General features: G+C 54.2%; 4 protein-coding genes across 4 annotated transcripts; 2 read left to right on the top strand and 2 right to left on the bottom strand.

The window, feature by feature from the left end:
* Nucleotides 1-5,576: 5,576 nt before the first annotated feature.
* Nucleotides 5,577-9,337, top strand: NTO1 (NuA3 HAT complex component NTO1; the record flags this gene model as incomplete). The annotated part of the gene is made up of 3 exons (XM_037322075.1): nt 5,577-7,046; nt 7,100-8,136; nt 8,188-9,337. The coding sequence occupies 3 exons, from the start codon at nt 5,577-5,579 to the stop codon at nt 9,335-9,337; spliced, it is 3,657 nt and encodes a 1,218-aa protein (XP_037180073.1).
* A 6,921-nt stretch (nt 9,338-16,258) lies between these two features.
* bimG (Serine/threonine-protein phosphatase PP1) lies at nt 16,259-17,474 on the top strand (the record flags this gene model as incomplete). The annotated part of the gene is made up of 4 exons (XM_037322074.1): nt 16,259-16,438; nt 16,536-16,937; nt 17,018-17,317; nt 17,376-17,474. 4 exons carry the CDS (start codon nt 16,259-16,261, stop codon nt 17,472-17,474), a joined length of 981 nt encoding a protein of 326 aa, XP_037179023.1.
* Nucleotides 17,475-18,944: 1,470 nt separating this feature from the next.
* On the bottom strand, nt 18,945-19,822 carry CGCA056_v006824 (uncharacterized protein; the record flags this gene model as incomplete). The annotated part of the gene is made up of 2 exons (XM_037322073.1): nt 18,945-19,499; nt 19,721-19,822. The coding sequence occupies 2 exons, from the start codon at nt 19,820-19,822 to the stop codon at nt 18,945-18,947; spliced, it is 657 nt and encodes a 218-aa protein (XP_037179024.1).
* A 3,164-nt stretch (nt 19,823-22,986) lies between these two features.
* On the bottom strand, nt 22,987-23,663 carry gng-1 (Guanine nucleotide-binding protein subunit gamma; the record flags this gene model as incomplete). The annotated part of the gene is made up of 2 exons (XM_037322072.1): nt 22,987-23,107; nt 23,200-23,663. 2 exons carry the CDS (start codon nt 23,661-23,663, stop codon nt 22,987-22,989), a joined length of 585 nt encoding a protein of 194 aa, XP_037179025.1.
* Nucleotides 23,664-25,447: the final 1,784 nt, after the last annotated feature.

Genomic DNA, 25,447 nt, shown 5'->3' with positions numbered 1-25,447 from the left:
GTCGTGGCGCTATGAAACGCTGAACAATTTTTGATAAAATGCCATGCAACCACCTTTCGTATTTGTCCTGTTTTCCCAGAGGTTCTATGTTCCCATTCCATTCCGCAGATTTATACCGAATCTTGTGTGAAGCAGACGATTCAATCTGCTCCCTACGCGGGGTATTGTGGCTACGATGACTAGATAAGGTAAGCATTTTGTGGCATGTGTCGGTCCAATCGAGGAACTCTCAAATGGTTTGCGTTCATAGCTGTGAATACTGAAGATCGTGAGTGGTGATTGGCTTCGGATTCAGGGCATGAAAGTGTGTAGCCATGTTGTTCAACCAGGAGCGTCAAATCACGTTCTAGAATTCATCGTTTCATACATATTTAGTCTTAAATAAGCCAAAGCTCATGTCCCGTCTTTCTAAGACGTACTTCACCCCGCGAATGGCGTCCATTGGCATATGGGTTGCTTCGTCGACCTTACTTAGACCGCTGGATTTCCTCCATAGTAATCGGTTGCTGATCTGGAACGACGAAGAGGACTGGAGCTTTGCAATTCCATTGCCTCGATTAGTTCACTGGACTAGTCCAAAAACAAGTGATTCTAGCTGCTAGAGATGATTGAAAGTTGGGGCGGATTCAGTGGATGGTCCGTATTGTACAGTGAAAATCACCTCCGGCTTAGACTTAAGTTGAGCTAAGGCAGGAGATTTAGCTGGAGTTCATGACAAGGTGCCGGATGAACGACACCAGTGCTTTTATTACCTTATGAGAGGCCCCGAACTTTCCATCAATGGATTATTATTGATCAATTTCGCTTGAAAGTAACAGCAAATTCCGATGGCTTGCTTTAGATTGTCGCATCCGCTACTTTATAAGGAGTCAGACCGCATCTTCGCCCATATGCAAGGCCAATTTGCCAGCACATAGCTTCCGGCACTGGAGAGTTTCGTGCGATGACTGTGCGGTTCCGCAACTGGTTTCTGAAGTCGGGTTCGGGAGCGGAAGGGTCACGGCTCTACTCGTATCTCTTGAACATGAAAACGTGTCTGCGTGACTTACGACTGGATACCCATCATCTTATTGATGATAGAGACGGACGAAGATTGCGCTATCAATTCCCGTGCAACACAATTAGACTAGACAGTCGTGGCTTGTGAAAAGGGAGCCCTAGGGCAACATGATACGGCACATTTCAGCAATTACGTCCTACAAGGTAGCCGATTTGTAACGAATCCAAGCTCTCGAATGCTGTACTCATTTAAGTACCTTGAACAGACAGTCTAAGGTGTGTTGCAGAAAACATAGATAGGATAGTTGGGGAGAGTCTCGTCATAGACTTAGTCTCACTGTCGAGCAATATATCCGGTAACTATGTGCTACTGACTGCGCATCTTGAAGTTTTAAGGATCTAAGTACTTATAGTATTGAAGCGAAATTGAAAATGGGCACAGACTGGCTGTTTGCCGGGACTCTTGAACATCAGACAGAGAGTCGACCTCATTCTTAGTATTGTCCAACCTGTTATGAGTATTCGATGGCTATTCACTCTAGATCTGATTTCTTCTCATGCCATTACTAGCCTTCCTCTCTTAGCCCGATTGATGGCAATCACGTCGTTGTGCGTGGTGAGATCACCCGAAGCTATATTGCGTGAGAAGAATATATAGCAAGAGTCATTACGCTGTTGAAACCGCTAGATGGTACGGTATGATAACAGTAAACACGCATCAAGGGTTGCAATGCTTACCTACCTGTTTGCGAGTGCTCAATATTCATCGAATACTTTGACTACGCGCAGAGAGAACGCCCATAAATCATCAACGGCTTCAAGATGCACAAAATAAATGACAAGAGAAGATAAGACCTCAGTTGCATTGAGAAGGGGCCTCATTTGCCCTCCTCAATGCAACATAAGGTGGCTTTGCGCTTCACGGGATAGCAAATGTCGATTCCTCCCTAGTCGAGAACATGATAAACCTCAGATCTCCGGGTTACCCCAGGAGACCTCGTCGCCTTGAGTCCAGATCGTCCCTTGCCACCGATGGCAGCCAACGCAATCGGCAATATCAATTCCATTCCGGAAAGCTATAAGGGATTATGAAATGTGAAGCGATATTGCGTTGTCACACATTAACGCCTGTAGGAAGGAGCAACGGAGGAGCATTACGGTAAGACAAAGAAGAAAGGACAGAGATCACGAAACCGTTGTGATGATGCTGGCAAGGAATAAGCTCATCGAGTGCAATCAGCTCTATCAGTCGTCATGCATCAATTGAATCACCTCCCGGATACACCACCGACCACAGATGAAATAGACGATAACATGACAGACAGTCTACATTCGATTAACAATCAGTCTAAACGTCGACAGCACCAAGGCCAATTATCTCACGACGGGTTGTTCTCAGCAGAATAATCTCTACTTCTGCTCAACAAACCAGCTGGACCATTATTTTCTGAATTGAAATCAAAACCGCCGGGCACGATGGAGATATATACTGTGAAGTACAATGCGTGCAGGAAATGTGGTCGTAATTATGCATTTCAGGTGAGACCTGTGTTTACCCTACGATCTGGAACGGAGTATTGGATGATTCAACGTTGTTCCAGCCGAATCTGGTTGCCTGCCATGCAGTCCGGTAGAGGCTGACCGTCGGGGAATTGCTGCAGCTCACTGAAACGGAAGACGTGATGACCTATCCAATTATCTCTTGCGCAGAGTAACCACCGAATGATAGAGACTGTCGACCCTGAGCAAGGCGATGATGAATAAACAAGCACTTTAGGCCGTAAAGTCAATCGTCTTGTAAAAAGACACTTGCATGCCTTTCCGTGGGTGCGATAGTCTCGCCACAAGAAGGAAAATCGAGTCCATGTCCAAGACCAATTTAGCTAAATGCGACGTAACTTTTCGCTTGTGTCTGATGTTAGCAAGCGAGAAATATGAACGTTAATGAACATGCGGACGTCTGGACTGTGCTGGGGAATTCGGGCTCGGTATAATCCCGAATGTCCATGGCTGACAAGAGGGCGGCAATTGCCTGTCGAACTTTTCAAAAACGATCATTTCAGACTCGTGGGCTGTCGCTGGGAAACTGCAACCGTTCTGGAATATTTCGTTTGTGGCTCACGAATCTCCCATTGCGGACGACTGCAGCATCGACAACGCATCCTGCCTGTAGCATTGTTTGACGTGGTTGCGAAAGACAACAGAATACCCCCTCGGCTTCCCGGCTGGATTGACCGCATTTTTTCGATCAAGCTGCATCATGCGAATAGAATAGTCTTCTGCCCAGGTTATGGGGCCAAAGTATTCCTTTCTCTGTTAACCAGGCATCGGACCAGCTCGTCTGAAACCACAGCCCGATCGCATGGCGAGTTGACGTGACAAACTTCTAGAATTCATGACGAACGGCACCTTTTCCAGTGATGGCGGCGGGAAGATTCACTCCCGAGTCTGGCCAGCGAATGGTTGGGAGAGCGAGGGTGAGATGAACCGACAGCAGCGATTCGATGATGTATTGGGGTTCCACAGGTGCAAAACTGACGGAGAATTCCCCACCACCAACCCGGCCAGACCGACTCGCCGACCTTAACGGTGAATTTTGAGTCGCTCTGAAGATCACTTGAAATAAAGAGTTTGGATATTATCGAAATAATTTGCATGAGAAATAGAACTGCGCTAGGTCAAGCTACTGGAGCGGTGAAGGAGCGTAGGATCGTGGCGATGAATCGTTTGAACTGATTTAATCAGAATGAGTATGAAATTAAGGCAAGAGATTATTGCATTCAGAACGATCAGCTGTTTCGCGGGTGAATGGGGTTGTGAAATTTCGAATGAAATGTGCCTCTCGGTTAGGGTGTTGAATTTGCTCGACCGTAGAACACCATGCTCAAGTTGGTGACACTCGCATTCGCTCGTGATTAAACGACAAGAGTGAGACGAGCGCAGCGGGACATGCGAAGAATTGAGAAGGCATAGTTGGACACCCACTCGAACAAGCAACTTCGCTGGATTGGTCGGCAGTTGTCAGCGCTGGTGGTTTGCTGTGCTTTTCGGTGTTGGGTGGAATCGTCGGTCGGATTGGGGGCGACGATGAGGGCGGAACTCCAGCCCACAAACAGTCGCAAATAATGAATGGACGAAGACAGGAGGAGCATGTCGCTTGGTCAAGCCCAAGTAGCGGTGTGCGGAAACACCGTGTTGACGGAATCCGGTCGAGGGCTGAGTTTAAGGTTGAAATCCGGCTGATCACGAATAAAATGTCCGAGGGGCGGCGGACTGGGGGAGTGAGTGTCGCCTGCGAGATCTGCCAAAGCCAATTCAATCAGAGCTTTGTGACAAGACAATACCGAGCTGACGTCGGACCCTGAATAACGGCGTGTGTCAAACAGGGAGGCCATGTGGTGGTGGGTTAGCGGTGGCCGATCGAGGAGGGGCGGCAAGGCACATTGGCCGCCGCTTGGCCGCCTCGGGAAGGGACCCGGAATTGTGGGGAGGGATCCCGGGGTAGCTAAAGATGCGGTGACATCAACGTCGGTCGCAACTTTGAAGAATGAGGGCGCTCGTGAGGGAGGAGTATGCGCCGGCATGCGCCGCACATTTGATTGGGTCGCAGAGCTGTAGAGTATTGAATTGGATCTCGACAGCTTATGCGACGGTCTAGTCTTGACTTGGATGTTGATGAACAAGACGGAGATGGGACTCTTTTCATATATACGTTCGACATTAACTGGTGTCTTGTTAACCGTGAGCGTGAGCGTCGCAGAACAGAGTGCTGTTTTCGGAAATGTGTTGTGGTGAGATGCGCTCGAATACACTTGCATAGGTAGGCAAGTAACTACTACCAAGCAGCTGCAGCAATGGTTGCGACGGCCGATCGCAGCGATACATGGGTTAGGTGAATGACGAGCCGGTCGAGGCGAGATGAACGACGAATTGTCGCACTGACTCTGGCGGAGCCAGCGCCGAGGAATTGGAGGCGATGGGATGGTCCTTGGTGTAAAGCGTCGAAAAGACTGTGAAGGCAGAGTGGCTGCGCCGGGTTTGGAGCGACGGGACCAGGAACAGTGGCCCGCCCAGGATCAAGTCAATCTGATAAAGTGTCGGCCAGCAGGCCAATCACGATGGGCAAAAGCAAGTGCTAGTGCGGAGGTGGATGCGGGTGCGGCTGCCCCCCAAAGGGTGAAGCAAACCCCAACCACTAACAGCGGCCCTTGTCTGATACCCGCGGATGACTAATGGCGCATGCCCCCTGCGGCTAACAATGGCTGTCGGGTCCGTGCGTTTCAACTTCACGCGTTCTCTGTTTTTCGCAGGAGTAACTCTGAGCCGCCAGTTCGACGTCACCTCCTCTCCTGATGATTTTTCAAACTCGATCTCACCTCAGCATCACCTTATTGACCGCACTGTAACCCTGTTGCGTGCCGGAGAATCGTGCGCGGAACCGTTTCGCCAATGCCCCGCCCCTTCCTTCAGCCGCAAAACCACTCCGCGCGCCACCTCCTGACGCGGTGATTCTCGACACACTTCCCCTCCGCGAGCCATCGAAATCGATCCAAAACAAGGGATAAGAATCGCAAGAGATGGCGCCGAAACCTTCTACTCCGCGCCGTCCACCTACTGGTAGAAAAAGAGGAAGACCCCCCGGAACCACCAACGCTGCTCGCATTGCGCGCGAGCTCGGCGCTTCCCCCGCAGCTTCCTCCAGCCGACCTTCGCGCGAGCTCACCACTCCATCCGCAGTCCCCATGACCGAACCACCACCCAAAAGGAGGCGATACATTCCTGGCGGCGCCGGCGGCGGTGGTCGTTTCATCGATGACGATGGAACCGAAACACCCATCACAGTGCGAAGACAGCCAAGGGAGCCGCGCAGCGTATCCGCACTGGTCCCTAGAAGAGAGCGAAGTGCCAGAATACGAACCGCCGCCGATCGAGACGAGATGGAATTCAGCTCTGCGGCTGCCGTTGCCGCCGCCGTTGCCGAGAACGAGGGATACAAGCCCCGAGAGGAGCGAGGCTGGGAGGAGTTCCACCCAAAGCTCGATATTGATGCCACCTTTATGGTCTTTCGCTCCGAGGAGGTTGATGGCCTGCCTCTACCAGTCGTAAAGTCGCCTCCCGGCACCTCGAGTATTGCCCGGCCCTCTACCCCGATGAACGGATCCAGCACGCCCTTGAAGGAGATGAACCCAGCTTCGACAGGCAATACCCCAGCTCCGCAAACGAACCCATACTTCGCGCTCGCCAATGGGGCCGAAACTCCGCAGAAACGACGAACCAGGCCGCCTCGCGAATCCGTGTCGTTTCTCAGCCGAGACTTGGCGCCAGTGTCGACCCCGAAGGTACCGCAAGTCCTCCCGATCCGGAACCAAACACCGAAGGAGCGCCTAGACTTGAAGGCGCCCTCATACCGAAGATCAGACCAGGTCGAACAATTTGAAAGCAAGAGCTTTGGCCAGGCGCGCTACGTCGACAAGTCGATGATGAATGTTGGCTACCAAGAAACCGATCGATACATTCGCCCCGATGGCAGGCTCATCAAGGCCGCAGAACCAAATCTGGAAGAAGACGAGCAGTCGGCAATCAAGCCCGATGGCGAAGTCATCCCGACTGGTGGCACCAATGTTGGCCGTGTTGAATACGACATGGACGAACAAGATGACCAGTGGCTCGAGGTGTACAACCGAGACCATCGCAAGGCTCAAGACCTCGAGATCATTACCCGCGAAGTATTTGAGATTGCCATCACCAAGATTGAGAAGGAGTGGCACGCCTTGGAAAAGCGAATACCGAAACCTAACCCAAAACCTCCGCAGACGCATCGTCCGCGCTCTAGTTCAGCTGCGGCCGTTAATGGCGAGCCTCAAGTCGGAGAAGAGCAGGATAGCAAGTGTGCGATATGCGACGATGGTGACTGCGAAAACACCAATGCCATTGTGTTCTGCGATGGATGCGACCTTGCGGTTCACCAAGAATGCTACGGCGTACCCTTCATTCCCGAGGGACAATGGTTATGTCGGAAGTGCCAGCTTATTGGGCGCGGTGTTCCGGTCAGTCATATTTTCCGCTCTCGAGAATTGCAAAGACGCTAATCCGTGTATAGACTTGCATATTTTGTCCCAACACCGACGGTGCTTTCAAGCAGACTAACTCTAGTAAATGGGCTCACCTGCTTTGCGCCATGTGGATTCCAGAGGTGTCCTTAGGCAACGCCACCTTCATGGAACCTGTCATGGATGTGGAAAAGGTGCCAAAGACGCGCTGGAAGTTGAATTGCTACATATGCAATCAGAAGATGGGTGCTTGCATACAATGCAGTAACAAATCTTGCTACCAAGCGTTTCACGTCACATGCGCCAGGCGGTCACGACTTTTTCTTAAGATGAAAAACAGTCACGGAGCTCTTGCGGTTCTTGATAACAGCATGGTCCTCAAGGCATTCTGCGACAAGCACTGCCCCCCTGATTATACCAAAGACAACGGAGTCGCACAGGCAGCGCGGGAAGCTAAGAAGTTCTACAAGCGAGCCATGAAGGGACGGATATGGGCGGACAGTCAGGCAGCAGCTCATACTCTGGCTGCCAACCATCGTCATGCATTGACGGAGCATCCCCCAGACGAGAGCCAAATGACTGGCGCCAAATTCGCGTCCTACGTTGCTGGAGGGGACAAGAAGAAGGGGCAACCTGCGAAGCAGATTTGGAAGCTGCCATCGGGTGCACCCATCATCCCTCAAGCGGTCTTTGATATTGTCGAGCAAGCGCTGTCGAGATTCCCCTTCCGCAAGCGCAAAGATTTCGTAAGCGAAGCTTGCCGCTACTGGACACTGAAGCGCGAAGCTCGTCGTGGCGCTGCCTTGCTCAAGCGTCTGCAATTGCAGATGGAGACATTCTCGTCAATGGAGCTGACGAGACGGAACTTTGCACAGATGGGACCTTCGGGCAAGACCAGGCTTGCCAGGCGAATCGAATTCGCCGAGACATTGCTAAAGGACCTTTGGGAACTCAAGACTCTTTCAGAGAACGTCGTGCAGAGGGAGCAAGAGAAGCTCGAGGCGGCAGAGCTCGAGCAAGAATTTGTGGATACTTGCTACTTTCCGATTGCGAAGCAGCTTGTTCCTGTGGTCGAGAGAGCCATGTTGTAAGTGCAATCCGAGGCCACCGTGGAATCTCTTACTAACCAAGAATGCAGTCTCGACAAGAATATTTTCAAGGAAGGTTTGTTGGAACTCCAGGACAAACTGGAGCAGCGCTTCTACACCAACACATTGGTGTTCACACACGACCTGTGTGAAGTGATCAACGTGGGCATCAACACCGAACCTCCTGCCCTCGAGGAGGAACCACTTTCGCCCGTGAAACAGAACTTCCATGATCCAAGGCAAAGGAAGGCGCTTGGAAAACGAATACTGAAGGATGTGCAGCCACGGCTGGAGGCGGCCCTCAGGACGGAAGCTGATATCACACACAAACCACTGGACACCTTGACGAAAGAACTTGAGGGCATGTTGGAAGCCAGTATCGAGTTCCGTCAGCCATCAATTACTGTCTCGCGCGCAGAAGAGAGCACAGAACCTAGCCAGGACACCATTATGGTGGACGCTGCCGACGAATCGGTACCAGCAGCGGAACTTAAGCCTGAGCCTGGACCTGAACAAACGCAGCAGGAGCCAGAAGATCTGCAGATCACAGTGGCTAGTGAAGAGAGCGTTGCGAAGGCCAAGGAGGAAGAAGACATCATGAGACCTCCAGACGATGATGAGATTGATGTAGATGCTGAAGGCGAAGACGACGATGAGGGCAATATCGAAGTCAACACGTCGACTCTGGAAAAGCCAAACGACGTGCACTCATCCAACTCATCAGTAGCAGGTCATGAGGGTAACGGAAAGGCGGCAGACAAACCGGAGACCATCGTGCCAACGATTGTCCCGCCACCATCCGACACACCCCCAGAAACCAACGGCTACGTCTCCATCGCTAGGCCATCACAACCCGCGCCCCCGACACCACCGCAGTCCAACGGCAGTCTCGGCAACGAGTCGACAGACCCGCTCTCCGAGGGCGGCGTGCCATGGTACTTCAAGGAGTTCAAGCCGAAGGGTACTACCATTGTTGAAGAGCAGTGGGCTGGCCGCGAAGCTCTCCGCAGTCTTAGTGAGGACTTGACGGACATGGACGAACAAGAGCTTGAGGGTCTCGCTTTTGACGTCGAGGACAGCACTATCACTGCTTCGCCGACCGTCCCTGGCGAGATCACCGCCGATACGATCGTCAGCAAAGCCAAGTCCAGCAGCAAGGTGCGCAAGCGCACGAGCGCCCGGTCGTCCAGAAGGCGTTGAACCACATTTTTCCTTCCCACTCTCTGTTGCGGACGAGAGAGCGGGATTGTACGCGAGTGACGAAGCTGTGTTTTTACGAAATTGTATTTGTATACCTACCTGGTTTATTTCCTCCCCTTTTCTCCCCCGACCGTCACGATTACCCGCCCATTCTATCTGGCGCCCCGGCGTCTCTTCCAGCAGCTTTTCCTTTTACTATTCACCCTTATCCTTTAACTACCCACGCGTCTCTATAGCGTCCCCTAGTCTTCTTTTCTCAACATGACAACTTGGCATCTTTTTTTTTTTTGCTGGGCTTGAGGCGTCTAGAAATGGTGGGGGGAGGAGAGAGAGCACACAAGATCTTTTGACGTTGGGCCTGGGTCTTATTTTTTGGCCAAAGAGATCAAAAGATTAGCCGCATTACATCCACTACGCAACGAGACACACAAACACACACACCACTACCCATGGGTTTCTTTTCCGACTGGCGTTCTGAGGGTTCGGCTGGATGTGGGCAACCAGTGTTTATATTTCTAATCACGAGACCCAACATCGGGAACGACGATGCGACTTTTTTTCTGCTTGATTGCTTCTTTTGACTGATTTTGACGTGTCTTGAGTTGAGTTCCTGTGGTATGAGACAAATGCAAGTGGCCTTCGTTTTTCTTCTGCGCGCGATATATACTAAGGTAGTTGAACGTGGGAGAGAGAAAGAAAGTCAAGGAACATTTTTCTCGATTTGTTCGACAATGTCTATTGAGTCTCTGGTGTCTGCCTGCCTTGCATTGCGACACGCACCTAATTCCGGTGCAAGCCATCGTGACCTCCGTATATGCATACGATCCGAGTCTTGGGATGCCGAGGCTTTTATTGGGTTTTGCTCGCGGGCGGACGACTTCGTAGAAGCTATTCTAATTATTATTCCTTTGTCCCCCTTGCCATTACGTAGTATATGCTCATCATCGTCGTGCTTGTTACTTTGCCATTGTCCTGTCATCATAGCCAGAGGTATCCGCCTGAATAGCAAAACCGTTTTCATCATCTGGAGAGGTCTGTTCGCCCATGGTGCCTGGGTTACTGAGCCCCAAAGTTCCTGAACTTTGCAAATGGTTACTTTCCCGCGAATCACACAAGCACTACAACATGTCACGAGCGGCCTCCAACGTGCACTTCTGCAAGCTTAACCCGCCGAAGAAATGCAGAAAGTATCGTCCACTTGCAGAGCCGCTGGCGAGCTGATCACCCTGCCCTACCACAGTAAGCACAGCGGTGAGTTTACTCTCTGCGACATTATGGGGGAGTCAACAGGCGACGAATCAGAAAATGGGGGACCTCAAAAAGTCTACCGGCAACTCGATCAGCTGAGCACGCATCGCCCGCAATACCTCAACGGAAAGGCTTAATGGGAGGGTGGGCATCGCTGCCTGGGCACACGTCGATATGGAGGAGAACTGGGGAGGAGGGGGGGAGCACTAAGGGTTCGCTGCCACGTCGCTCAGGATGTGTCGTGGGGGGAGCGGGAGGGGAGAGATGAAGGTGCACACAGCCGGTGAGTTGAGGTGGGCAAGTGGTGGTGGTGGTGGTGGCTTTGGACTTTGGAGTCTTGAACCAATGTCCACCGCAGGACTGGATGTTGAGTGTGGGATCGGACGTCGCGGGGCAGTCATGTGACGTCTTGCCTGGAAGATGGGGGATTGGAATTCGTTTTCTGCTGGAGAATGGGAGCATCGAAAAAGCGGCATTACCTGGGTTGTGTCCGTCGAATGGTCGTCATTGAATGGGCCGGGATGAAGCGGAGCGGTGGGGTGAGATTGCTGGGGCAGAAAATCAGACTCCGCCCGATCTCCAAGGCCCGGCGCCAATTGGACAGCGGATTGCCTGAGGACTGCCTGGACCACCACCATCCACGTCCAGTGTCCCCTCAGCTCGCCCTCCTTTGTCGGCTGGTAGCGGCCGGCTCTCCACTGCCATGACAGCATTCAGATGGAGGGGTAGGCCCAGACCCGAGAGCCACTTCGGTGCCGGCCGCGGGGCAGAGTCAGGCACTCAGTCAGTCGGTACGGTGAGAGGATAGCAAGGAAACCGCGCTGCACGACATGGCCCTGACGCACTCTCCGTCCATGTTGTACGTCGGTCGTCCTTGGTGCAGGCAGACTGGCAGGCAGACATACGCATGCTTTTGGTAGACTGACGTAGCCGGCCTCCATCTACTGTGGCATACACGCCTCCCCGCCGCCCTCACGACCGTTCCTATCCACACCTGGCGGAGTCTGTCATCTTCTCTGCCATTCTGCGTCGGTCGTGCGGGTGAGGTCCATCTGGTCGCTTCGATTGTGTACGGCGTATTGCTTGAGAGGGGGGGGGGGCATGGGATGGGACGTCCCGAGCGACGTGAAGGATCAGGTGAAGTATTTGTAAGGCAGCGTGGTTCTGCGCCTCTTCTGACTGGGAAATTTCAAGTCTAGGAATTTCGGGTGATGACTCTCCAGAGCGCCCGTGCAAATCATCGCCCTGACCGCTTCACGTCTTGGTCGCCCAAACCTTAGGTGCCGTGGCTGTCGCCCGCAGCCTATGGTTAGAGACCGGGTGCTTACTGGACGAGAGAACAAATAGGCGTCGAGCCGGTGAAGCGGAAGTGGTGGGTTGACCTATCTTAGCCGGGTGACGGGCCCGTCCGATCAAGAATCCTGCTTGGTGTGCTTGATAGTTGGTTGGAAAACCGACAGGCTTATCCAGCCTGGATACCGAAGGATTTGCCTCGAGTTGTCGTTTCATCAAAAGGCTCGCCTTGCCTGAACACGGTGGCTTGGTTTTTTTTCTCCCATGTGTAGTTGTACGTCTGACGCGTCTTGTCCACCAGTGGCCCCAAGCTGCCAAAGTTTCTTCGCAGAGTCATGAGTTGGGCCATGGCAGTCTTGCTCGGCGACATCTTCTCTGCTCTTGGGAAGTGCTATACGGAGCAAAAAGGCGGAAGGGGGTGACGGGTGCGTGAGTGTGTGAAGCAAAAGGAAAAGAGTGTCTTGCATCGACACGGCTTGTTATTGACTCAGCTGATCTGCCCCAGATACTGAGTCTCACTCCAAGATGGCCGTGCCACGCGGGGAGCCTAGGAGAATTTTCTTGGCGTCGTTTAGGCAGTGGGATGGAAGAGCAGACGGAGCGTTCGGGCTTTGTGTAGTTGTCCACAGTGGGCATGCTGTCAATTGCTTTCTTAAACACAGCGCGATGGACGGCAGCTGCGTACTGGAGTGTGACACGGGGGAAGCTCTGCATGTCCCTGACACATCTATGGGACTGCGTCTTCTGCATGTTCCGTGCCGGAAGGCCGTGGGATTTGTAGAAGGCGATGCAAAAGCGTACACAGCTGCTGTAGCGTGCGACGACGGGCTGATTGACTTTCCAGTGAGGCCAGAAAACCTTGACTTTGGGTCAACATGTTGGGGAAGGCTTCAGATGAATGCGGTGTGGTCTCAGGGAGGGCTGTCTCTGGTGCGGGTAACAAAGCAGACCATCCGAGAAAGGGTTCTTGAGAGGCCAATTCGGGGTGGGACCCTGATGATCATGGTGTTATAGCTGAGATGTGACACTCGGGATCTGGTTGCGAACAGAGACGGGGACGTGGAAGGGAGATGCCGAGGAGTGGCGGAACGCTGCAAGGACGGGATCGTTTGCGAGGGCCGTCGGACGGTGTCATGGAAACAACTGGCTGGAGCTGCAAAAGGTTGATCGCTGCTAGTTCTCGGCCTCGTCTGGCAGGCCGGCTCATTGTCGCAGAGGTTGCAGGTTCGCAAGGCGTAAATGCCGAAGCTATGATACCGAAGTCCACGGTGGAAAATATATGTTTGGGTTGTTTGCTGTCCTGTCTTTGCTTTTTCGTCGAGCCAGATGGCAGTCACGTCCATGAAATAAAAGAAAGGTGCACTGCACCCGGGGAAAGAAGCACCAATGACCAAAGGCGGGAATCAGGTTTGGCAAGGAAAGATCCAACACAGTCAGTGCCAAGATGTGTGAAAGGCAAAGCTTAACAATCCCCCAACCGAGCGCCTGTGCCAGAGATAGAATTTGGCTGCGCAGGGAATGCGTACGTGAGGGAAGGGGTGATGGACTTGAGAAGCAGTTGTTGAATCAGAATCCCATGATTCAACTTTACTTGTTGTTATTGACAGGATGTATAAAATCTCCTTCACAACCGAGGTGAGTGAGTGAGCAGGCAAGGCAAGGGCGGCCGCATTGCGCCGGGGCTTCACGGAATACGGATACACAAACGCGGACTCGACTCGGACGGACGGGAAACTCATCTAAGATTCTCAGCCCGAGAGCCCAAGTTCATGTTGCAGGGACCATGAATTTGGGTGTTTCTGCCCGAATGGGCAGGGAGAGGGAGCGACAGGAAATGGGAGAAACATGGCAGCCCGGGGGGCATGGTCATCGTGGACATGAACAAGAGCCCGACGGGAGAGTGGGACTCGGACCCGTGCTGCTCATGCTGCCAAGGGGGAGGGGACCCGGAAAGCAGCCAGAGATTCGGAGTGTCAGGGTGATGGGTAATGGAAGGGGGAGGCTGAGTTCATGGGGTCGAGGACTAAGGCGACTGCTTGGTGCACTAAGCCCGTATCTTGGGTAAGGCAAGGTATGGGTTGTGGAATGCGGTACGCGGGAGACTTTTTTAGCAACAGCTCCAATTCCAGCTCTACCTTAGCTCCAGCGGGCCCGGCCTTGACCTCCAGTGGGCTTTTTCATCTGGGCATCTGCCAGGGACACAGTACACTACCTGGTAGGTAGGTGCTCTCAGGGCTGCGAGGGACTGTCCACCCGGCTGCCCTCCAGCAAGCAATAAGTTCTGGAAGAAGACACCCTTGCTTGGGGTATCAACGCGTGCAATGTACCGTCCATCCATCTCTAGTCGCCTCACCTTAAAGCTTTCAGGCTCGCTGAAAGCCCCTGTGGCTCCCTATGGTTGACCCTTGCTGCCGGGACCGCGAAGCACTGCACACGACAACAAAATGCCATGCTGGGTGTACTACCTCATGTAGGTAAGTTATGGATGGAGAGGTCTTCGTCGTCGAGTGAATGGACGTCGGGTGCCTGCCCAACATGACTCTTGCTACCTACTTAGCTTGCCGTACGTACCTACCTACCTATTTGTAGATTGCTGCCGCTTGCCAGGTAGAATGGCGTCGGCGTGCTGAGAAAAAACGGGCGCCTGCCTCTCTTGCAAGTAGGTAGGAAGGTAGCTGCACGCCATCAACATCACAGTTGCTGCCGCCTGCGTAGGAGGTAGGTACATCTGTGTCCACTACCTACCGCGCCATGCCTGCCTCCACTGCCTTACACAACACCACGACACGCTGGAGACTACCAATTACACCCGCCAGCGAGAATACACACTCGACGCGCATTCACCTCAGGGCGAGGAAACTCGACACGCACCAGAACCGCCGAAGCGGCAGCGTCGTACCTTAGCAGTAGCCGTAGCTGGTCGCAACCATCCGTTGCAGGACCCGGGAAACCATGAGCAACTAGGTAAGAGAGGCAGGCAGACTCAACACAGAGAGAGAGACGGGGAAAAAAGAAAAAAAGTCTCGACCGCTCACTGACCCCAATTTTTTTGGTCCTTCAGATCTCCCTTCATTTTTTTCGGTCCTCTCTCTCTCTCTTCATCATCCCTGACATTTTCTCGGCCTCTTTTCCACCCCTGTCACCAGAGAAACCCTCGTCCATCTGCCTTTCTCATCCTGCATCCGTTTCTGCCATACGCGCAGCATACTCGAGTGAATCGAGCACATCGTCTCTGCCTCACCCGAATCTCCATCTTTGGGTTGTTGTGTGTTTTTCCTTCGGTTCTGCCCAGCACCCGAGTCCATAATATACGTGCACAATCAGCAGCCGGCGATCGCATAGTGCCCATAGCACTATCCCTCTTTAACAAACCACCCCCTGTAGTACGAAGCGACGGCCCCCCTCACGCAGCCAGCCAGAGCCAGCCCAGCGCAGAGAAAAGAGCGATCCCTCCATCTCCTCTCTTCCTGCCCGCCCGCCCACTCACTGCCACTGCCACTGCCACCCGTGCTGCTGCCGCTGCCGCTGCCGCTGCTCTGCTGAGTCTGCTCTCCCGCTGCTTTTTTTTTTTTTTGCCTGCCTTTCCGACCGAGCAGCCCGCGCCCAACACAAAACACGAAAATCCTCCCCTCAAACCCACCCTCACCTCTCCTCCCCCCCCAAAAGCCTCTTTTTTCCCCCACGAGGCCACCTTTTGACCCAACGGCGACGATACGTCTAAACAAGACGACAACGCGATCCAGAGATTTCCATCTCTCGAGCATCATCAAAAACATCGACGATTATTCTTTCACGCGACTCCTACCTCCGCTGACGTCCGTTTTTTCTCGGCTCCTGCTGAAAGAAGCGAAGCTATCAACAGCGACGGCCCTCTCTGCGGCGACTCCCTCCCATACCCAGGCGAACTAGATCCCCCCCAAAGGGAAGACGAAAATTTTCTCATCGACGACGAGACACCCTACCACGCGACAGAGGCCTGCGCAGATTGATCACAATCCGCCCTCTCGCCGCCGCTTTCTTTCCGACAGGAAGAGAGGCTACCCAAGAGCTGAGATCACTTCGCCGTAAGTCTTTTCGCCCCATACCTTCCCTACTTCCCCTCGCGAGCCTGCTCACCACATCACCCGCTACTTCTGGGCGCTTCGCACCACATCCACAACAAACGCCTGTCCCATCGCGTCAAATACTAATTTCGCGTCATCAAACCAGCCCCGAGAAGTGCATCATTCCCGTAACAAGGGCACCATTATCTACGGCCGCCGCGGAAAGAAAAACCAAAAAAAAACCAAAAAAAAGGGTACACTCTTGGTACACTTGCCGCACACGCGAAATCTTCTCTCGGTAACAGCGGGCCATCTTTCTGGCTGGTGAGGATAAAAGATGGCGGACCAACATGAGGTCGACCTTGACTCGATAATCGACCGTCTCCTCGAGGTTCGGGGAAGCCGCCCTGGCAAGCAGGTCCAGCTTCTTGAGGCTGAGATCCGCTACCTGTGCACCAAGGCTCGTGAGATTTTCATCTCTCAGCCCATCCTTCTCGAGCTTGAGGCTCCTATCAAGGTAAGCAACCAGCGCTTGACTCGTATTGGCTGCGTCACTCCCCTCGCTTTGTTTTCCCCGAGTAGCACAGACCTGCTGACGCCGACCCCTCATTCAGATCTGCGGCGATATCCACGGACAATATTACGACTTGCTGCGTCTCTTTGAATATGGCGGTTTCCCTCCTGAGGCCAACTACCTGTTCCTTGGCGACTACGTGGACCGAGGCAAGCAGTCTCTCGAGACCATCTGCTTGCTGCTTGCCTACAAGATCAAGTATCCCGAGAACTTCTTCATCCTCCGTGGCAACCACGAGTGCGCCTCCATCAACCGTATCTATGGCTTCTACGACGAGTGCAAGCGCAGATACAACATTAAGCTGTGGAAGACCTTCACCGACTGCTTCAACTGCCTTCCCATCGCCGCTATTATCGACGAGAAGATCTTCACTATGCACGGTGGTCTCAGCCCTGACCTGAACTCCATGGAGCAGATTCGCCGCGTCATGCGACCCACTGACGTATGTATTAACTTTCATTCCAGGCCAAGTCTTGGATTCTCGTTCGATTTTTACAGATTATTGACATTTCATTTTCGCAGATCCCCGACTGCGGTCTTCTTTGCGATCTTCTGTGGTCTGACCCAGACAAAGATATCACTGGCTGGAGCGAAAACGACAGAGGTGTTTCCTTCACCTTTGGTCCGGACGTTGTTTCCCGCTTCTTGCAGAAGCACGACATGGACCTGATCTGCCGTGCCCATCAGGTCGTCGAGGACGGCTACGAATTCTTCTCCAAGCGCCAACTTGTTACCTTGTTCAGCGCACCCAACTACTGCGGAGAGTTCGACAATGCTGGAGCCATGATGAGCGTAGACGAGAGCCTGCTTTGCTCGTTCCAGGTGAGTGTGTCCATGTCTGTACTGCGTGGCCGAGGTTGCTGACATATCATGACACCAGATCCTGAAACCCGCTGAGAAGAAACAAAAGTACGTCCCCGGTGGTCTCGGAGGCAACAGCCGACCAGTCACATCTCCCTGGAAGTCCGCTTCCAAGTGATATCAAGAGTTTATTCCAACACACATGCTTCTAGGTTCGGCCGTCGTTAATTGCCTCCACGTCCATCTCGACCGAACGATCTCTTCGCCCATCGATGCGGGTCTCGCCCCCGCACACCGTCCTCCCACTTTCTTGGACCCTCTCAGGGTCTACCTCCGTCAACTCTTCAACCTGTCCGAGTCTTCCCGAGTCCACCCATCCGACTACAACCCGCGCAACTGTTCACGATTACGGCTGTCTGGTAGCTGAAGATAAAACACAAAAACAACTGGAATTTGCAATGGTTTCCATACCGGTTCGCGTTTCTCCGTGCGGCCCCCTTATGGACATGAACCATACAGGGTCTCGTGAACAAGTGATTTGCACGCGACGCTGCATGGGAGAGCTCGAAATCGACGCCTCGTCACCGCCTCGATTTCATTTTGGCTTCGTCATCCATTTTCACCTTATGTTGGACGGCCAATTTGCCAAACAAATGCATGCCAGTTGGCAAGGGCTGCCATCACGGGACCGATGTGACATTGAAACTCCACCTGTGTTCTCGCGGCTCCAGACAGTCGTACCCGGTCTCAGACTGGAGATCGTTGCAGCGCACTCACTCCTGAAGCCATGTCTCAATCCAGAACACTGTGGCACGTTGTAGGACTTTTCACCTCGTGAACCAGGGGCCAAGCTTGTGGAGTCGGCATTCTCGGTCGTGGACGAGGCAAGACGTGGAAGCGTCGCCCCGGCTGGGCAACAGAGTTGGGGGCTGGGTTTTCTCTCTTTTGCTTGTATTTTTCTTCTTCCCTTCCTTTTTTTCGTTTCGATTTTCACTGTTCTTCGGAGAGGTCTCTAGTCTGCTAGCGGGGTTGGTACCGAGACCTCATTCAGGGGATCGCCGCTTGGCACGATCTTGGGAATGAGGTGTCTGGCGTCCTGGCCCGGGTTAGCGGTCTGCTCTGTACACACACACAAACACGCGAGGCATACGCTTGGACTGGTCGACCCGGCGCGGTCACGTCTTCGTGGACAACGGATAAGGATGCTGCGGCGGCTTTATGACTGCAATGAGAAAAACAAAAGCCTTATACTATTCGAACTTTTTGATTCTTGGTGAAGTTGCTTGTTCCTCGTAATGATGTTTGGGTATAGGATATCAAGTTGCTCATCGGCAAGCTAGCTAGGTGTATCCGGCATGGATCCTCATGGTCCAATTAAACAACGGGAGCCGCCAGAGACGTTCCCGTCGACGATCATAGCCTGGTCCATCCTTCCTAGCGCGGGAGTCCACATTCCTGAGGCTCTCCATGCAACGACGGATCAACAACCACCAGCCAACAGGGCAAGAGGAATGCGCAAACGTCGTCCACTCGCTGGTGACCTCACAGGCGGATGGTCCCGTCAGGTACGCGGCGCCAAGCTGACGTGTCTAGCCCTCCTCCCCGTGGACACCGCAAGCTACCCAGGCCTATCGATCTCGGTTGGGCCTCAGGCACAGTCCTCGCAGGCTTCCTTCGCATCGTCCTGTTTCTTCTGAAGCTGTAGCTTGCCCGGGGGCGAGACCTCTGCCTTGGCCTGCTGTCCCTTGTTCGCGCCCGCGGCGGCGATGGCGGCCTTTGCTGCGTCGTTAAAGGGGCTCTTGTCGCTCGTGTCTGCGGTCTTGTTCGCGTTTGCGGGGTGCTTCTTGAGGTGGGGAATCACGTCCGCGGCGGAGGGCAGGCTGTTGCTGCTGCTGCCCTCCTGGTCTTTGGCCATCGTGGTAGAAGAAGGCTCCGCGGCGGCGGCGGCAGGAGCTTTGCTATGCTTCCGGTCGACGTGTCCGAGGTCCCTGTCCGGCTCGATGAAGTCGCGCAGGCGGCGCTTCAGCTCCTTGGTCTCGGGGAAGCCGCCCTCCGTCTTGCGGTCCCAGAGGATCGTGGAGGAGGTCGTCGCGGCGCCCGGGGGTTGGTGGGTTAGAGTTACGGTGAAGGTGCCGCCTGTTGAGGGTTGGAGGGCCACTTCGCCGAGCGAGTTTGAGAATGTTGAGAGGAGCTCTTGGGCGAACTGGCGGGGGAGGGGTGGTGAGGTTAGTATGATTGTTCAGACATACGGGATGACGTTTGATGTTGAGGCTGTGAGACGGGGGGCGGCCAAGAGGGGATGAGGTCATTGGGTTAGGAAATGTCAGGTAGGTACTGTAGGACGGGCGGTTGCTTGTATTGCGGCCCAGGGTCAGGGCAAGCGAGGTAGGTGTAGCGTGAGAAAGGCAGGTTGGGAGGACGTACATATGCCGCGCGAAGCATCCACTTACACTGGGTGCAGAACTGGATGGCTACGCGGGGCAGGGGGTATGGTGTTGCCGTTGTTGATGAGTTGACTTCAGCCATGTTGGTAGAGGCTGATGCAGAGGGGATATGAGTAGAAGTGGCGCAGATTCGAAGGTCTTGCTTGTCGTTTGCTAGTCCTCAGTTTTGGATACCTCAGTGACGGCAGTTTGCGACTAAAATGATGCGGGGGAATCAACTTGAAGCAGAAGGGCTCCAGAATGCAATGCAACTTGGTTCAATAGAGGAACACACGTCCTAGGCAGTGAGTGAACGTCCAGCAGGGGCTTGAGCTATCGGAAACCCGTAGATCGTCACCGTTCGGATGCTCGGTTCGGGCCTAGGCCAAATCAAGGTGTGCAAGCAAGATGAGAAGAGAACAGACTAAGGAACAGTCGGTTCATCCTGCGTCATCGGGCGGCGTAGTCAACACGACGCGGGAAGCGGGGTGGGGGGAAACCCAGTCGTGTCAGTGCTCCCAGCTCTAGACCAGGACGCCACAATTTGGATGGGAGCTGTGGCCAGCAGCTCATCTGGAGGGATTGGATTGTGGCTTGCGTCCGGGCCTGGCAGCTGGCTGACAAAGAGGGAAAAGTGGCCGACGCCGGCGGATGCGGAGACCCGGCGGAGGGTAAAATTGGGAAACACCTCAGGGAGCCAACCCCGTCAAGTGCATAATGTGCTCGGCGATGCGACTGGCAAACACCTGGCCACCATCTGCAGGCCTGGCAGGAAACGGGCAAAAAAACGGCGCTTTTGTTGGGGGGGGGGGGGGGGCAGTGGAGGGGGCCAAAGCGGTGGTGGTCGTGCTTGGCTTGGGTGTGTGTTTGCCCACAATGGAAACCTTGTCCACCTGACAAAGCGACCGGGGTGACGGGAGTGCCATTGCAGAAGGGGGAGAGGGGGCCCCCCAGGAAAGAGGAGAACAATTGTGAAGCTTGTGGCAGGAGGTGGCTCCGTCGCTCCGACGCCTTGCAGGAAAACCCGGCAGCAATTCAGGTACCGGTGGAGTCTTGCTGCAACGCAAGGTCGCGCTGCCATTGGGAATGACCCGGGACTGGATGGACAGCGCTCGCTGAGTCGTCGTCGTCGGGGGGTGCGGTTGCGGGTGCGATGAATGGTGGTCCTCCAGCGCCGCCCGCCGCAAGCACCACTACCACTGGGCAAGCAGCAAGCACGCCAGCCGCGATGCAGAGAGCACGCAGCTCGGCGGGCCAAGAAGTAAGAGGAAAAGCAAATGCGCCGTACGCAGTAAAGTGCCGTTCTCTCTTCCCTAGCGTGGGTGGAGGAGACGGTCTGCGAATGGGTTCGAATAAACGGGTCTTGGTCTCTTCTTGGTCTGGCTGAGGGACGACGACAAAGCGCCTCCCGTCAACCCTTTCCCGCAGAGGACCAGGAGGCATGATGCCGCAAAAAGGGAAAGGAAGTATGAAAGATGAAATAATGGGAAGGCTGTAAAGTGATTGAATGAGATATTGATGATTGACAGGAGGGAATTAGGTCGGCATCCAATAGTGGCAAAGGCCGTAGATTCCCCCGGCCGAGCAGGGCAAGATGAGTTGAACCAGGCCTGCTCCGATGTGACCCCTAGGGAAATGAAATGGACCTCTTACCGTCTCCATCCCAGCAGGTCAGCACCAACCAGCCCTTTCCCAGCGCGTTGCTTCACTCCTCCGGCTCCTCCCCCCGTCCGGCGTCCCCCCTTCTGCCCTGCTGAGGCTCCAATCGCTGCTCCTCCTCCTGCTGCTGGCCTGGCCTCCCTCCTGCCGTTGCCCGTCCACAAGTCGCAGGTCCTGGCGAACTCAACAGCAAAAAGGGATGCTGCATATGTCTCAGATGGCCCTCTGACCTGGGTTTGGTGGTTTGAAGAAAGATCTTGCACAAGAATAGAGAACACACACACACTTCCAGCCGCAGCAGTACGATGGAAAGTCTGTGTGTACGGAGGTGCTTCCCCCACCGTTAGATTTGCTTCTTCAGCGCCGCGCCTGATGGATGGCCTGATGTCTCTCGCCGTCCTTCCCATTCCCAGGCCATCGGGACCACCATCACCAACACCACCACCCCTGGACACGAAGACGACACAGAGCCAACAAGACCTGTGTTGGTGCTGTGCCGTCCTCGATCGAATCTTGGTTTTGAGACTCCTCTGTCCCCCGAGAGGCCTGCGCCGATGATGGAAATCGGAAGGGACTCTGGTCACGAAAGTGGTTCAATCCAGGGCCGACCGCCCTCACCGACCCCGGTCCGCCAATGTAGCCATTGGTTGGCCGAAATGACCTGATATGGAACCACAGCAGATGCGGGTGATTTCGTGGCTCCACGGCGCGCAATGCACATTGCACTGTCTGTTTTGGTGGTTTGCCCTTTTGCGAGGCTGTGGAACCCTATTCCGCCCAAGAGGCTGAAGCTTGCACCTGTCGTGTCAGCTTAGATGCATCGTAGACGCGAAACGTTTCGACACAATTGGTATCAAGTGATACAGCAAGTTTCATGGAGACAAGGCATTGATTGAAAGAAGCTATTCACACACTCGGTGCGGGATATAGTGGGAAAAGGGGGAGCAGACAGATCCGAAGAAGGAAAAAAGAGTACAGGACATCAAGAGAATTATTACATGCTGAAGAGCTGTCCGCCAATTAAAGCCTTGCCTCCCAGACAACCACCGCCTTCCTCCCCGATGATAATAGAAAAAAGAACAGCATAGAAGCATTATCGTAGCGGGGGCCATTGCCTCTCTTCTCTCATCTCGAGTCGCCTCCCCGTCTCCCTCGCACCCTCACTCGCCGTTCCCAGATATTACTGACCCGTAATTGTTGTCGTCGTCGTCCGTTGCCTTTTGACTTTTTTCTGGAATCCGTCCAAGAACAAGGTATCCATTTTTTCCCTCTTGGCTGGCAAACGTCCGGGAACCCTTTGTCGTCTTTTCCCAATCCTGGGGAACCTTTTGTGTTTTTCGTTTCCTCATCGACTCCGCGCTAGTCTAGGACTTTTGATGGTTTCCGATGATTCCATGACCGCGATTAAAAACAAACAACATCGTCTTTTCGGTGTTTCGGGATGGGTTGCTCGCTGTTTCCGGGAGGTTTGTGCTGCATTGCCCGATGGCTTTCGGGGGTCTGGTATTCCACGCGTAAAATAAAAATGACAATCCAATCGGAGCATCTCGATTGATCCGATTAAAAACGACGTCGCTACCCATGACTTCCGTTGCTTTTGTGGTTTTTTTACATCACGATACAGCATCCGCCGCTTTGTTGTGGTGCGTAGGGATCCTCGCCACGGGGGACAGCGCCCCAGACCGAAGGAACCATGTAGTCTCTCGTGCTGTTGCAGTAGGCAATGATGCTATTTGATAATTAGTGATGAATTCGCGATGGTCGCGATGGCGTGATCATCCGGAGCCATCGACGATCAATTGGTTGAATAAAAAGACCTACCTCTTAGAAGCATTGCTAACCGGAATACGTTCCCTCTCGAGATCCTCGCGCAAGCGGTTGTTGAGTTCCGTCAATCGGCGCAGCTTGAGATCGGCCATCGACTGCTTGTTCTTCTTGATCTGCGACGGGTCGCCAACATCGCGGGAGGTGTAGGCAGGCATCGTGGTGGCGGATCGGGGGGCTGGAGACTTGGACGACGAAGGAACGGAAGACGACTCGGCGACAGCGACGGGAGCGGCGCTTGCACTGGCACTGGGAGTCGCTTTGGAAGATGAAGCGACAGCGGCAGCGGGTTGTCGTCGCGATTTGGTGTCGTCGGTACGGGGTTTGTCGTCCTGGTCCTGCCGCTGGCGAGATGTCGATGACTCGGCTGTGGCGGCGACGGCTGCAGTTGGTGAGGTAGAGGTGCTGGCGGCGGCGGTGGTGGTGTTGTTGTGAGAAGAACGTTTCTGGTGAGCGAACATATCGTGTCAGTTTGATTAGAGTTTCCCTCCTTAGACTCCGCTTTGGCGGTGTTTGCCGCGTTTTCCCACCACCCCGTGGAACGAGCGTCTTCGTTCGGGGCGGGAGAAGGGGGGAATAAATGGACAAAGACGGGGGCGAAAACTCACAGGTGTGATGCCGCGGGGGCAGATGGGAGAGGAGGAGGACGGGAAGGAGGGATTGAGACAGAATGATCAAGGCCGGTTTCGATCGAAGCGAATCGACAAAGGAAAGAGCGTCGGGGGGTGGATTGGATTTGGGGGGGATTACGGGTGTCGAGGTTTTGGGTACGAAGGTAGGATGGTTGCTCGGATAGAGAGGATTTGGATTTGGGAAAGCAAAAAAAAGGCAGTAAAAGGCAAAGGAGAGGACGGACGGACGTACGTGTGGACGGGACGGGGGAGGGAAAGGGAAAGGGAAGGTGTCTGTCTTCTGGTAGTCGCTCTCTGTCTGGTGCTTTGCTTGCTTGGTAAAAGGGTCAAGGCAAGGTGCCAGGTACTACTTTACTAAGGTGAGGTGGGAAGCGACACTGGGTGGTACCGACAGAAAAAAATAATGGGCAGGGGGAGAGAGCGGAATTGGGATTGCACCTGCGTCTCTCAGTCGTGCTTGGTACTAGGGGCGCTGGGTTTGGATTGGATTGCGGAGCCGTGGGAAGGTTCCCCTAACGTGAAAGGAAAGGTCCTGGACTCCAAGGTTACCTTACGCTCGGGCCACCAGGTGCACCATTGAAGCAAGCAGCGCGCTCCGTACCGCAGCGCGCTCCGTACCGCACCGCGCGCGAGAGAGAAGAGGAGCGAGGCGGATGCGAGACCGATAGCAGCTGGTGCCGACTGGCACAGCGGTGCCCACTCTACGAAGTAACTGAGGTGAGGTGCGGCAGTGTGCGCTGCAATTGTGCAGATGCCCCGAGATGAGGTGCAGGTGCAGTGGCTCGCACCTCAGACGACCCAGACCAGGGTGGACGGGGCACATTGGTCATGTCCCTTTCTCGAGCCGGCGGGGGTGTTCGCTTGACTGGACCGGGGTCTGGTCTCTCTTCTCCCAAATTGTCCCTCGCCCAGCACGAGACGGGTGCCGCACGGACTCATCCGGTGTTGGCCCAACTCTGGCGGGATTGGCTGGAAGTTGGCCGGAGCGGGCAATCTCCAAAATTGGGTTTCCGCCTAGCAGGCCAGCACCCCGTTTAACAGCCCGAGTATCGCGTACAAGCATCGCAAGACGCGATACCTCTTCCAACTTGAAGCACTTCTTGTTGGTTCTTCAATGACGGCGCGGGCGACCGCGGACGAACTACAACGCCAGAACGGCACTCATCACATCATCATCTGTGGCGAAGTCTCCCTTCTCACTTTGCAACGGACACAGACTCTGCACTACTGCTACCGAGACCCGGCAGCCATATCTGACTTTGACCCTGCACTGCCGACTTTACTGAATTGATATCCATCTTGCGGATTTCTGCCTCCGGCTCGCCTCGCTGCCGAATCCAACACATGCCGTTGCTATCTGCGGGGGGGGGGGGGCGAGGGGGTTCGCCCCGTACACGTACAGGCCTCGGGGTATCAATCGATGTCAGCCGTGATTCTCATCAACACGTCCGATCGAACTCACCCACGCTGCTTTCGGCCTCGCTGCTAACCTTTCACCGCGCCAAAGACAAAGAACGGGGGAGTGCCGACGGCCCAGCTGAGTGGTGAATGGCGCAATGCCCAGATGCTCTATATCGGGAATAAGCATGTCAGACATGCCGTTCCCTTCTATC

Source organism: Colletotrichum aenigma (genome assembly GCF_013390185.1).
Source record: "Colletotrichum aenigma strain Cg56 chromosome Unknown KSG_Cg56_contig04, whole genome shotgun sequence".
Taxonomy (NCBI): Eukaryota; Fungi; Ascomycota; class Sordariomycetes; order Glomerellales; family Glomerellaceae; genus Colletotrichum; species Colletotrichum aenigma.
The sequence above is the reverse complement of the archived record's forward strand: the minus strand, read 5'-3'. Positions and strand labels throughout refer to the sequence as shown.